The following is a 14,107-nucleotide window of genomic DNA, read 5'->3' as shown; positions in this document are numbered from 1 at the left end:
AATTAGTGAGAACAGACCTATTTTGCAAACAAACTAGCCTTAATTTGGTTATATTTGATAAAAGTGAGGATAACTTTAGGGAGAAAAAGATGTTTCAATAACTGTTAAATCTCACAATGGAGTATTACTCAGCTGTTAAAAAGAATACATTTGAATCAGTTCTGATGAGATGGATGAAACTGGAGCCGATTATACAGAGTGAAGTAAGCCAGAAAGAAAAACACCAATACAGTATACTAACACATATATATGGAATTTAGAAAGATGGCAATGATGACCCTGTATGCAAAAAAAAAAATAAAATAAAATTATTATCAGATAATAATTATTCATTATTCTCAGAAACAAAGGATAATAAGGATTCTCTAGGAGAGTCCTAACTTTTCATAAACACAACTAAAATAACTTCCCCTCTGCAAAATGTAAAATGATGCTTAAGCATTATTATCACCATAGGTAACAGCAGTATTTAGGTGAATGACTTCAGTCTTTTAGAGCAGGTAGAAAAAAGGACACACAGAGATGGCTTGTCAGACTGTCCTCCTTTTAGAAAAAAAAAGCACATACAGAAGCTGATGGCAGACAAGTTAGAGACAGTGCTGGCTAGCCATGAATAATTCTGAACATGATGCCTGGTGCTACGTGGTCAGATTTCAATATGCTCATTTGTGCAGGGAGCCCGCCAGACCAGTGACAGAAAGTGTCATAGAAGAAGCAAGTGAATTCAGCAGATAAGTTCAGGACCTTAAAAATCTATCTATCCTAAAACCACATTAGTACATATTTTTGACTTAAAATTACTAGTGAAAGATATCTGTATTTGCCAGAGAAAGTGTGCCACTTTTGGAGAAGTTTTTATTTCATCTTATTTAAATGTGAGGTATAATGAAACTAGACTTTCCTGGACACTACGATTTTTACATAACTTTTACATTAAAGTCTCTTTCTGTGGTGTAAACATGCAGTGCACTGTAACATTTCATCAAGTACATCTTGTATAGAGAAGAGAATTGTGATTCTCCTAAGGATTCCATCCCTGGGGAGTGGCCAGGAGCACAGAGTATTTCTGAGTATTTTGAAGCCTTGGATAAAATAAAGGGTTCTGCTCAGGAAAGCCACCCCAAGAGACACTTTTATAATGTGTGCTGTGTGTATTGACAGTGTCACAGTCATCAAAAATGTCAGATATGGGCTACTCTGCCTTAAAAATGACCCATTTTCATTGGCATACTTTGTATATATCCTACCATTGAAAATCAAATTTTGATCTTTATACCCAAATTGTCAGTGTTCAACACTGTTACTTTATATCATAATATATATTTATATATATATTTTATATTGTATATTATTATTGTGTCACTTTATATTATGCTCAGAATGCTTTATAACTTATCAACAGAGGAAAAAATCCAAATGAAACAAATTATTTGCTGCTCAACTGAAACTAACTTTTTGCATAGATGAGGTAAGCAACAGATGATGGAAATATTAAGAAAGCAGATTTTAAAATCCCAAAACAAAGAATTTGAACTTACTTGAGATGGTTTCCTTGTGGAATGTTTGAAAAAATTCTCTAAAACAGCATTTGGTATAATCTTCTTTTGAACTTCCTCTTTAATGCCAAATGTTTTTGCTAGGGGTGAAGCAATAAACCTATGAAAATATAAACAAAAGAAAGAGTCAGACATGGCTGAGAAACTAACACTTGCTTTTCAAGTTCAAAATCTGAGAATGAATCCACAATGTCGTCAGGAAAGTCAAGCTGTAACTTTAGATTCCAAATGAAAGATGAGTCATTAGACTACCTAAAGCCAAAATCTGCCTTACAGAAATTCAAAGAGCAAAATTTGAGATCTTTATACAAGCAATAACTTAAAATACAAAATACACTTGAGTAAACACACGGGGATGAGGGGTGCTAACAGTGCAATGAGAATCCTCCTCATATAGCTTATAGTCAGCCCCTAGGTAAGTGATTCCTCCTTATTCAAGGTTTCACATCCATGGGTTCAACCAACAGTAGATTTAGCACTGTAGTATTTACTACTGTAAAAAGTCTGCTTACAAGTGGACCCTGCAGTTCAAACCCTTGTTGTTCAAGGGTCAACTGTACTTGCATAGTTCTAAAATCCATTCTATGTAAACTCAAATATATTTATATGTAATATCCAGGAACCAGGATAAACCATTCTATTTAGTTTCATGTTTAAGACTACTGAAGATTAAGATAAGTGTTTTGTTATTATTTTCTTTAGTGATATTATCTTAAAGAAATTATTATGTCCCCTATTTAAAGTTCTAACTAATGAAAAATAGCATGACTCTTGGGTAAATATTTAGCAATGGGATTGATAGGTTGTATGGCAAGTATACACTTAACTTTATAAGAACTTAGTGAATGTTTTCCAAAGTGTCTATACTATTTTACACTTCCATCAATAATGTGCCAGAGTCCCAGTTATTCCATATCTCTGCCAGGAGCTGGTATTGCCAGTCTCTTTAATTTTAGCAATTCTACTGCGGGTGTAGTGGCTTTTATTGATTTTATATTCTAATTTCTATTATTTCTTAACTTCTGCTTGTTATAAATTCAGTTTGCTTTTTTCCCTTGTTTATTAAAGTAGAAGGTTAGATTACTGATTTGAGATCCTTTTTCTTTTTAAATATATGTGGTTATAGCTATAAATGTCCTAGTAAGCAGTGCTTTTGCTGAATTCCATAAGCTTTGGTGTGGTGCTTTCTTTTTCATTCATCTTATAGCATTTTCTGATTTACCTGTGATTTCTCCTCTGACCCATAGGTTATTAGAAGTATCCTGTTTAACTTCCATCTATTTGCTAATTTCTCAATTTCCTTCTATTATGGACTTCTAATTTCATTCAATAGTGGTCAGAAAACATACCTTGTATGATTTCAATCCTCTCACTTTTATTGAGATTAGTTTTAAGGCCTAACACATGGTCTATTCTGGAGACTGTTCCTCGTGCACATGAGAAGAATGTGTATTCTGCTGTTATTGGTGATGGGCTCTATAGATGTGTGTTAGGTCTAGTTCATTTATAACACTGATCAAGTCTATTTCTTTGTTGATTTTTTGCCTAGTTGTTCTATCCATTACTGAAAATGGGGTATTGAAGTTTACAACTATTGTTGTTGAATTGTTTATTTCTCCTTTCAATTCTGTTTGCTTCATGTTTTTGGGACTATGTTGCTAGGTACATATATGTTTGAAGCGACTTAGCAGCAGCAGTAGCAGCATAATATATATTTTCTCATTCTTTCACTTTCAACCTATTTATGTCTTTGAACTTAAAGTGAGTGTCTCATAGAAATTATATAGTTGGATCATATATTAATATTTCTATCCAGTCCCTATGTCTTTTAGTTGGAATATTTAATTCATTTACATTTAATGCAAATTACACTTAATTACTGATAAGACAGGATTTATATCTGCCACTTTGCTATTTACTTTCTATTTTCTAGTGTATTCTTTTAATTCTTTCTCTTGTTTTATTATTTTAAAAAATCATCTTCTTAGTGGTTAATCTAGGGATTACAATTAACATATTAATTTATAATTTTCTAATTTGGATTAACAGTAAAACAATTTAAGCACTATACAAAACTCCATTACCTTCCCTCTCTGTGCTGCTACTGTCATATAAATTATGTACTTATTAACTGTGTTCTCATCAACAGACATTTATGATTATTGTTTTATGCAGCTGTCTTTCAAATCAGACAGGAGTAAAACATATTATCAAAACAATGCATTTATTCTGTTTCTCATGTGGGTCCTTTACTGGTGCTCTTTATTTCTTCCTGTGGATTCAAGTTGCTGTCTGCATCCTCTGCTTTCAGGCAGTAGGACTCCCTTTAGAATTTCTCATAGGGCAGGTCTGCTTAGCAACAAATTCTCCCAGTTTTTGCTTATCTAAAACTGTCTTATTTTCTCTCATTTTGAAGGATAACTTTGCTTGGTTGACAGTTTTTTCTTTCTTGTTATCTGTCCTCCTACTGCCTTTGGCTTCCATGATTGCTGATGAGAAATCAACTCAATCTTATCACAGATCACTGTTATGTGATCATATGCTTCTCTCTCATTGCTTTCAATTCTATCTTTCAACAGTTTGCTTATGATATATCTAGATATCAACCTCTTTAATTAAGCTTATTCTTCTTGGAGTTTGGTTAGCTTCCCAAATTACAGATTAATGTGTGTCATCAGATTTGGGGAAATTTTTAGCCACTTATTTCTTCAAATATTTTCTATCCTGTTCATTTTCTCCTCTTCTTCTGGAATTCCCATTATACATAGGTTGTTATGCTTCATCAGGGCCCACAGGTCTCTGAGATTCTTCATTTTTCTATATTCTTATTTTTTGTTCTGTTCCTTAGACTGCTGAATCTTTCTTCTCCCTGCCCAAAAATGCTGTTAAGACCCTCCAGTGAATTTTTAATATGAGTTATTGTACTTATCAAGTCCCAAATTTCTATTTGATTTTTTAAAATAATCTATAATTGTATCTCTTTACTGATATTCTTAATTTAATGAGACATTTCTTTCCTTAGTTTTTAAGCATGGGTTTCTCTAGTTCTTTGAACATTTTTAAAATAGTTGACTTAAAGTCTTGTCTAATAAGTTTAACATCCAGGCTTTTTAAGGGACACACTCTATTGACTGCTGGGTTTTTTTCCCTTCTGTATGAGGTGTACTTTCTTATTTTGTTGCATGTCATAATTTTTGCTTAAAGGCTGGATGGCATCACTGAATCGATGGACGCAAGTCTGAGTGAACTCCAGGAATTGGTGATGGACAGGGAGGCCTGGCGTGCTGCGATTCATGGGGTCGCAAAGAGTCGGACATGACTGAGCGACTGAACTGAACTGAACTGAGACATGCTTACTAATATAATATGGCAACTTTGGAAATCAGAATATCCCCCTCTTCAGAGTTTGTTGTTGTTCGTGCTGTTTGTTGTGGTCCATTTGTTGTTTACTTTTAAAATCTGATCTGTTAAGTCTATATTCTTTATGTGTGGGCACTAAAGTCTTTAGTAGGTTAGCTTAGTGTTCTACTAACGATTAGACAGAGATGTCCTTAAATGCTTGGAACCAATTAAATCTTCCTGTGTTTGCTAAAGGGCTCGTGTACACCTCAGGGCACACCTTCAACACTCAACCAGGCAGTGGACAACTTTGCCTTAGCCTTCACTTTCTGTTTGCACAAAGCCTTAAGGTCATCCAGAGGTGAGAGCTTTGCACTAACTTCTAGATCATACTTTTCTTGATCATGTGGGTGGCTCTGGGCATGCCCAAAGCTCTACAAATTCAAGTGGCCTTCTAACTTCCAAGAGTATGTCAGAGCTTTTCAAAATCCCCTATGGACATATTTCCCAGCTTATCTTTTAAAAAGGAAAGCTTTTTGTTTATTGTTTGACCCACTAGATATCCACTACCCTCAGTTCAGTTCAGTTCAGTTCAGTCACTCAGTTGTGTCCAACTCTTTGCCACCCCATGGACTGCAACACACCAGGCTTCCCTGGCCATCACCACATCCCGGAGCTTCCTCAAACTCATGCTCATAAACTCGGTGATGTCATTAAACCATCTCAGCCTCTGCTGTCCCCTTCTTCTCCTGCCTTCAATCTTTCCCAGCATCAAGGTATTTTCCAATGAGTCAGCTTCCCATCAGGTAGCCAAAGTATTGGAGCTTCAGCTTCAGCATCAGTCCTTCCAATGAATCCTCAGGACTGATTTCCTTTTGGATAGACTGGTTGGATCTTCTTGCAGTCCAAGGGACTCTCAAGAGTCTTCTCCAACACCACAGTTCAAAAGCATCAATTCTTTGGTGCTCTGCTTTCTTTATAGTCCATCTCTCACATCCATACATGACTACTGAAAAAACCATAGCTTTGACTAGACAGACCTTTCTCGGCAAAGTAATGTCTCTGCTGTCTAGGATGCTCATAGCTTGGAGCCCAAGAAAATTAAGTCTGTCACTGTTACCTATTTCCACTGTTTCCCCATCTATTTGCCATGAAGTGATGGGACCAGATGCCATGATCTTAGTTTTCTGAATGTCGAGTTTTAAGCCAACTTTCTCATTCTCCTCTTTTACTTTCATCAAGAGGCTCTTTAGTTCTTCTTCACTTTCTGCCATAAGGGTGGTGTCATCTACATATTTGAGGTTACTGATGTTTCTCCTGGCAATCTTAATTACAGCTTGGGCTTCATCCAGCCTGACACTTCATATGATGTACTCTGCAGAAAAGTTAAATAAGCAGGGTGACAATATACAGCCTTGTTGTGCTCCTTTCCTAACTTGGAACCAACCAGTCTGTTGTTCCATGTCTGGTTCTAATTGTTGCTTGTTGACCTACACACAGATTTCTCAGGAGGCAGGTAAAGTGGTCTGGTATTCCCATCTCTTCAAGAATTTTCCACAGTTTGTTGTGATCCACACAGTCAAAGACTTTGGTGTAATCAATAAAGCAGATGTTTTTCTGGAACTCTCTTGGTTTTTGATGATCCAATGGATATTGCAATTTGATATCTGGTTCCTCTGCCTTTTCTAAATGCAACTTGAACATCTAGAAGTTCATGGTTCACGTACTATTGAAGGCTGGCTTGGGGAATTTTGGGCATTACTTTCTAGCATGTGAGATGAGTACAACTGTGTGGTAGTTTGAACATTCTTTGGCATTGCCTTTCTTTGGAATTGGAATGAAAACTGATCTTTTCCAGTCCTATGGCCACTGCTGAGTTGTCCAAATTTGCTGGCATATTGAGTGCAGCACTTTCACAGCATCATCTTTCAGGATTTGAAATAGCTTCACTGGAATTCCATCACCTCCACTAGCTTTGTTCATAGTGATGCTTCCTAAGACCCACTTGACTTCGCATTCCAGGATGTCTGGCTCTAGGTGAGTGATCACACCATCATAGTTATCTGGGTCATGAAGATCTTTTTGTATAGTTCTGTGTATTCTTGCCACCTCTTCTTAATATCTTCTGTTTCTGTTAGGTCCATACCATTTCTGTCCTTTATTGTGCCCACCTTTTCATGAAATGTTCCCTCGGTATATCTAATTTTCTTGAAGAGATTTCCAGTTTTTCCCATTGTATTGTTTTAATCTATTTGTTTGCACTGATCTCTGAGGAAGGCTTTCCTATCTCTCCTCGCTATTCTTTGGAACTCTGCATTCAAATGGGTATATCTTTCCTTTTCCACTACCCTCAGGCAGTTCCAAAGTTAATCAATTATCTCTAATAGTTTCAGACAAGTACCCCTTCTCTCCCCAAGGGAAAAGGGAAACAAAGAGTTTATGAGTAGTGCCCTTTCAAGGAACCAACAGACAGGTCAGAGAATGACTATTCTCTGGGAATGATGGTTTGAAGGAGCTCCAACTCTGTTCTGCTTCCTTCAGTGGTTACCAGGCTGCTGGTTTCCACTGAAATTGTGGGCTGTTGGTTTTTCAAAGGTATCAGAGAGGAGGGAAGGTAAGGATAGAAATAGGGCAAGTTAAAATGCCACAAAGCTTGCTGCTCTTTCTAACAGTCAGCTGGTTTTTTTTTTTTTCAGTAACACTCTCTGGATTGCTGCAAGCCTCTGGTTAATTCTGAATTCTGAAAAGTTAATTTGACAATTTTTGCTAGTTTCCTGATGTTATGAAGGAGAAAATTTTCAGAGGTCCTTACTGTGACATTTTTGTTAACTTCCAGTGCACAGTGGTTTTACTTTGCATTTTGGTAATGATTAATGGTATTGAACATCTTTTATGTGTTTACTTGCTATTAATATCTCCTTTGGTGAGATTGCTGCTCCAACTTTTGCCCATTAAAAAAAAATCAAGTCTTTTTGTCTGTTATTGAGTTATGAGTTCTTTACACATTCAGACTTTAAGTCCCTCATCAAATATATACAAAATGTCTTGTACAGATTTTCTAAACTGACTTACCGCTCCATTTTATTGACATCTTTTAAAAATAACTATTAATGCATTTTTACATAACATATAATTCATCATATCAAGTATACTATTCACTGATTTTTTAAAAGTAAACTTACCAAGCTGTACAATTATTACCATGAATCAGCTTTAGAACATTTTGATAATTCCAATATAACACCTCACATATATTTACTTTAATCCCTGCTCCCTGTCAATCATGTCACAGGCAATCACTACTCTACTTTCTGTCTTTATAACTGCCTTTTCTGGATATTTAATGTAATAGAATCATATAATTTGTGGTTGCTTGTGCCTGGCTTCTTTCATTGAGTAATGCTTTTGAGATCCATCAATGTATCTGGACGCAACTGAAGTTCATTCATTTTTATTGCCAAATAATCTATTGTATAGATTTATATTTGCATTAACAATGCCTTCTGAAGAACACTTTAGCTATTTACCAGGAGAAGTAAAAGCATATACCTACACAAATTCTTCTACTCAAATGTTCACAGAAGCTTTATTCATAATAGGCCAAAGCTGTAAACAATCCAAATTTCCATACTAGTTAAAGGATAATAAATTTCAGTATAGCAATATGTTGAAAGACTACTCAGCAATGACAAAGAATCACTGATACATATAATGACATGAAAAAAAACCCCTCAAAAGCATTATGCTAAGTGAAAGAAATCAGACACAAAAGACTATAATATATATGATTCCATCTATAGGAAATCCTAGAAAAAAGAAAATTATACCGACAAAGCATTTTAGTGATGGCAAGGAGGCAGTAGGTAGGAAGAGAATTAACTACACAGTGTACAGGGATGTTTTCAGCCAATTGAAATCTTCTACATCATAACTGTGGTGATAGTTACAGGCATTTGTCAAAATGCATCAAATTTCAGATGAACTTTCTTATATGTAAATCATACCTTAGTAAAGCTGATTAAAAATCACATGTCCCTATTTTCCTCTTAGTTCTAACAAAGGCTCCACTGTCTGATAGGTCAGGCTATTCTAGTACTGACAAGTTTCTGTATGTAATTAAATGCTGGAAATTTAGTTATGAATGATCATTTAACCCTTAAATTCATTTTTATAACCATGGAACTGAATAAAAATTTTCCTAGGGATTTCCGTGGCAGTCCAATGGCTAAGACTCCAAGTTCCCAATGCAGGGGGCATAGGTTTGGTCCCTGATCGGGGAACTAAGATCTCACATGCTGCATGGTATGGCCAAAAATAAAAAAATAAATTTTACTAAAATACTCTGATAAAATGTGTTAGTTAGCCTTAGTGTTAGCTGTGCAGTCGTGTCCAACACTTTGCAACCCAGTAGACAGTAGCTGGACAGGCTTCTTTGTCCATGGGATTCTCCAGGCAAGCATACTGGAGTGGGCTGCCATTCCCTTCTCTAGGGGATCTCCCCGACCCAGGGACTAAACCTGGGTCTCCCACATTGCAGGCAGATTATTTACCACCTGAGCCACCAAGGAAGCCAGGATAAAATGTGTATAAGCCAATCTAACTTCCAGATGGCCTAAGTTCTCCTGGAAATGGCCTATACATTTCAAAGCCAAATAAAGTATAACATTTCCCTCTAGAGGGTCATGTGAGAGATAAGCATACACAATGGATAAAAATACATATCTATAACATACTTGCTGATATGAGGAAAACATCTACAGTCAAAGCATTAATTCAAAGAAAGAGAAACAATAGTCCTGTTTGTTAACTTGTTCAGGCTTCAAGAACAGAAATAACATTTTCAGTAAAACAGAGGACGTATATAAGTACAGTTTGCTACTTTAACATTATATTTCTTTTCAAAAGAATCTAGACAGTCAATTCACCTTTTACTTATGTATTCACTTATACTTATGTAAGTATACGTAAATATGAATAGGTACTTAATTAAAAACTTATTTTAAAAAAGGAGAGAATAAAGAAACACAATAAATATTTGATAAACTGAACTTAAAAAAGGAAGGAGATGACAGGTCTTAGACATGAACATGCCTGAACTTTCATTTTATTGATATGGAATACAAGGGAAAAATCTAACAGGAAGAAAAGAGAATGTGAACTTCTACTCCCATGTAAAATGGTTCAAAGTTAGGTTAATTACCAGGACATGAGTCACAGGTTTGCTACTATTGCACAACTGAGCCCTCAGATGGCCTCGTTCAGACACCTCTTCACTTAGCACTACAACAGTTACCTGTGAGCCAAAAGCCAAGCAATCCCAGAGCACTACCCCACACATACTTTTTTTTTCAATATTCTTTTATGGAATAAAAAAGAAGGCAAGCCTAGGCATTTATTAAACATGTGAGGTTGAAATACTTCTCCTAGACTGAAACAACAGCCTACTGCCATTAAGATTGATTCCCAGTTCCTAAGAATTGAAAGGCTCTATGATCAGAGTTTAATCAGAGGGTTTTATATGAAAGAACACAGATCTGAAGCAATGCAAGTCTCAGATAACATTTAAGTCCAACGTATATATTTTGAGACTTTCAACTGAAGATAGTAACAATCCTTTTTCAATTCCTGTAAACTGCTACACCTACTCTTCTTTAAAAAACCCTTGATGTCCTCATGTTGCTCAGTGGAAATGGCAGAGGCCAGAAATCTATTCATTGTATCATTAAAAGTAAAAGAAAAGGGCTTCCCTGGTCGCTCAGTGGTAAAGAATTTGCCCACCACTGCAGGAAAGGCGAGTTCAATCCCTGATCCTGGAAGCTCCCGTATGTTTTGGAATAACTAAGACCATTTACCATGTCTATTGAACCTGTCCTCTAGAGCCCACAAATCACAACCACTGAGCCCATGTGTGCTGCAACTACTGAGGCCTGAGTTCCCTAGAGTCCGAGAGAAGCTACCGCTGCACACTGCAACTAGAGAGTAGCCCCTGCTTGCCACAACTAGAGAAAAGCCCTCAAAGCAAAGAAGACCCAGCACAGACAAAATAAATAAACGAAATTATGAAAGTAAAAGAAAAAAAGCTTACCTTCTGATTTTACCACCCTTACCCTTGCCTTGGACTCTTCCAGGGCCAAAATTTACACTGAGATAATGTGCTTATTCCACGAGTGGTTAAATTTGAGTAGCTTAGACCCCCTCTAGACCATACTTAAGACACAAAGAAGAATGTACAGAAGAATCTGGAGGTACTAGTTAGTAACTGCTATTCTAGACCCCTCCCCCCAAAATATCAAAACATAAGGCACAAATTAAAGCCTGTAAGGGAACGAAATTCTAAATACAAAGCAAATGTCAGTAACTTTCAAATGAGCCACTTATTTGTTCTTTATCTGTCTGCCTCTGTACTCCTTTCTGGGAAGGGCCCTTTTTCATTTTGAATGGCTCCTAGCTAGGATAAAAATGAGCCAGACAAATCAAAACTCCAGGTCACTTCCTAGAATGAGGAGGTATAACGCAAACATAATGCAGGACAAAAGAAAGCAGCGTTCTTGTGACATCACAGGATATGCTGAAACATGGTGTCAAGCTTACATGAAGTTCTGATAGGAAAGTGCACATTTGCTATCATCCCCTTAAGCCATCTCTTCTACATTCCCAAAGGATACCAATTTACTCTCTTTTGCCATCAGGAGTATCACACTGTGAAAGCCCTAGAAGTTCTGGCTCAGGGGGAAATAACAACTCAGCAACCCTGAATCTGGTGTCACAGCATGTGGGCCAAGTTTCAGGTCTGCTCTTTACCCACTAACCAGGTGACCGTGGCCAGCTCACTTCGCTCTCATTTTCTTGACTGAGATCATGCCAACTATGATTTTATATATCTCTTAAGCTATAAGCTTCTATTCAAACGCAAGGTGTAAGTAATATCTTACAATCTAAGCAGTTTAATCTAATGCAAATTACATAAAAGCCCTGAAAAAATATAAATTTCTACTTCAAAAAGCATGATCTTGCTCTCATGTTAAATTTTCCTTCCTTCTTTTGCGTTAAAAGAGATATGAAAAAAAGAGATATGAGATTAGTGGAGCAACACAGTTTTCTGTAGTGTCATGGGATGGAAAAAACTAAGGGTAAGTTATTGGGAGTTAAAGTTGTAAGGAGCTAGGAAAGACTATACTTAAGCCCTTGAGAAGAAGTAAGAATGGCCTTAAGGATTAAAAGAAGATTTAATTGTTAGGGACCAAACGACGGTCTCTAGGACCTGAGTCATGTTTACCAGAAAGAGACAGGATATGCGCACATCCTGCCTGGCCAATCATGTAACGCCAGCTACTCCTGTAACTGAGACAAAGAACTGCCTGTATATAAGCCGCCATACTCCTTTGTTCGTGGCTCTTGTCAGATTCCCTTGTGTGGGATGAGACTTGGGCCCTAGTGCACTAGGAATAAACAAACTCCCTTCTTGCGTTTGCAATACTGTGGTGGACTTGCTCTCTCGGTCAGTTCGGAGATACGGGCTCGGAGCATAACATCTGGGGGCTCGTCTGGGATCTCCATCCCGCCGGGGAGGACAACTCTCCTGGTAGAAGGGAGTAACCTCGTTAGGAGATAAGAGCTCTGAGCACCGGTGCTAACGTTGCAGAAACCCAGATTAAGTCCGGGGCCTAGTATCTTACTGGGGAGGCATCTGGCTGTAAAGTGCAGAGGCAAGTCAGCGTAAGGCTGGGGCCTGGTTTCGTGCTGGGGAGGCAGCTGGCTCTGATACTGGATTAAGTCAGCGTAAGGCTGGGGCCTGGCTTTGTGCTGGGGAGGCAGCTGGCTCTGTGAACATCCTGCAGGTAAGATTGAGTGCATTGTCGGTGGTCACCTTGTGTTTGTTATCTGTTTGTCTATTTGTGGTGTCTGCGCTGCTCTTTGTGTGCTCTGTTGGCTCCCAATGTACTTTTCTGTGATCATGGGACAAACAACTTCTATTCCTTTATCTCTTATGATTAACCACTTCTCTGATTTCAAGTCTAGAGCTCAGAATCTTTCGTTACTGGTAAAGAAGAGCAAACTGGTGACTTTCTGTTCTGTTGAGTGCCCACCTTTGACGTCGGATGGCCACAAGAGGGAACCTTCAATCCCCAAATTATCCAGGCAGTTAAAGAGAGGGTGCTTACTCCTAGTCCTGCCGGGCACCCGGATCAGACTCCCTACATTCTGGTCTGGCAGGATCTAGTGAGAAACCCGCCGGAATGGCTTAAACCCTTTGTTCTCGCTCCTCCTAAACCTCCCCGTCCCTCTTCCCCAACTCCAACCTCACCAAGCCCACAGGTGTTAGTAATGAAGGCTTCCGAAGAAAAAGAAAAAAAAAAGGACGAAAATCGACCAAAGCCGGTATTCCAGGAATCTTCTCTGTATCCTAATCTGATAGATCTGGAGACCGAATTGTTCCCACCCCCATATGCGGATCCACATCTGCCCTTGCTTTCACAGGTTTCATCGGGAGAAGCCAGGAGGAGAACCGAGCCTTCAGCTCATCCCAGAGAAGGGGGCCCCGCCCAGGGAACTCGGGGAAAAACAAGAGAAATGGCCAATGTAGCGGAAGAAGACTCAGAAGTCCCCTCCTCCACTGTTCACACATTTCCGGTCCGGGCAGGACCAGCCAGAGAGGGTGGAGAGCGGACATATCAGTATTGGCCCTTCTCCACTAGTGATTTGTACAATTGGAAAACCCAGACTCCCTCCTTCTCTGAAAAACCACAGGGTCTTATTGATCTTTTAGAGTCTATCCTTTTTACTCATAATCCCACTTGGGATGATTGTCCGCAACTGTTACAGGTGCTTTTCACTACAGAAGAGTGCGAGAGGATCCTGTCAGAAGCTCGAAAGAATGTGCCAGGGGTAGATGGAAGGCCCACAATACAGCCTAACCTCATTGAGGAAGGATTCCCCTTGGTGCGACCCAACTGGGACTTCGAACGCGCTGAAGGTAGGGAGCGTCTCTGGGTATACCGTCAGACTCTTATGGCCAGCCTTAGAGCAGCCGCCAGAAAGCCGACTAATTTGGCCAAAATAAATTCAGTGAGGCAGGAACCAAATGAGAGCCCAGCAGCCTTCCTAGAAAGGATAATGGAAGCTTTTAGACAGTATACCCCTATGGACCCACAGGCAGATGAGTCACGAGCGGCAGTTATGTTAGCATTTGTAAATCAAGCAGCCTCCAATAT

At 38.3% G+C, this 14,107-nt stretch overlaps 1 protein-coding gene across 1 annotated transcript in view; it reads right to left on the bottom strand.

The window, feature by feature from the left end:
• Positions 1–14,107, bottom strand: part of CERS3 (ceramide synthase 3) — a 134,570-nt gene that overhangs the window by 112,852 nt on the left and 7,611 nt on the right. Inside the window, exon 2 of the mRNA XM_068991540.1 lies at positions 1,539–1,656. Within this exon, the coding sequence (XP_068847641.1) occupies positions 1,539–1,656 (118 nt within the window). The remainder of the gene's footprint in view (positions 1–1,538; positions 1,657–14,107) is intronic.

The sequence above is a fragment of the Capricornis sumatraensis genome, chromosome 19, assembly GCF_032405125.1.
Source record: "Capricornis sumatraensis isolate serow.1 chromosome 19, serow.2, whole genome shotgun sequence".
Classification (NCBI taxonomy): Eukaryota; Metazoa; Chordata; class Mammalia; order Artiodactyla; family Bovidae; genus Capricornis; species Capricornis sumatraensis.
Note: the sequence above shows the minus strand (reverse complement) of the source record. Positions and strands in the feature narration are given on the sequence as shown.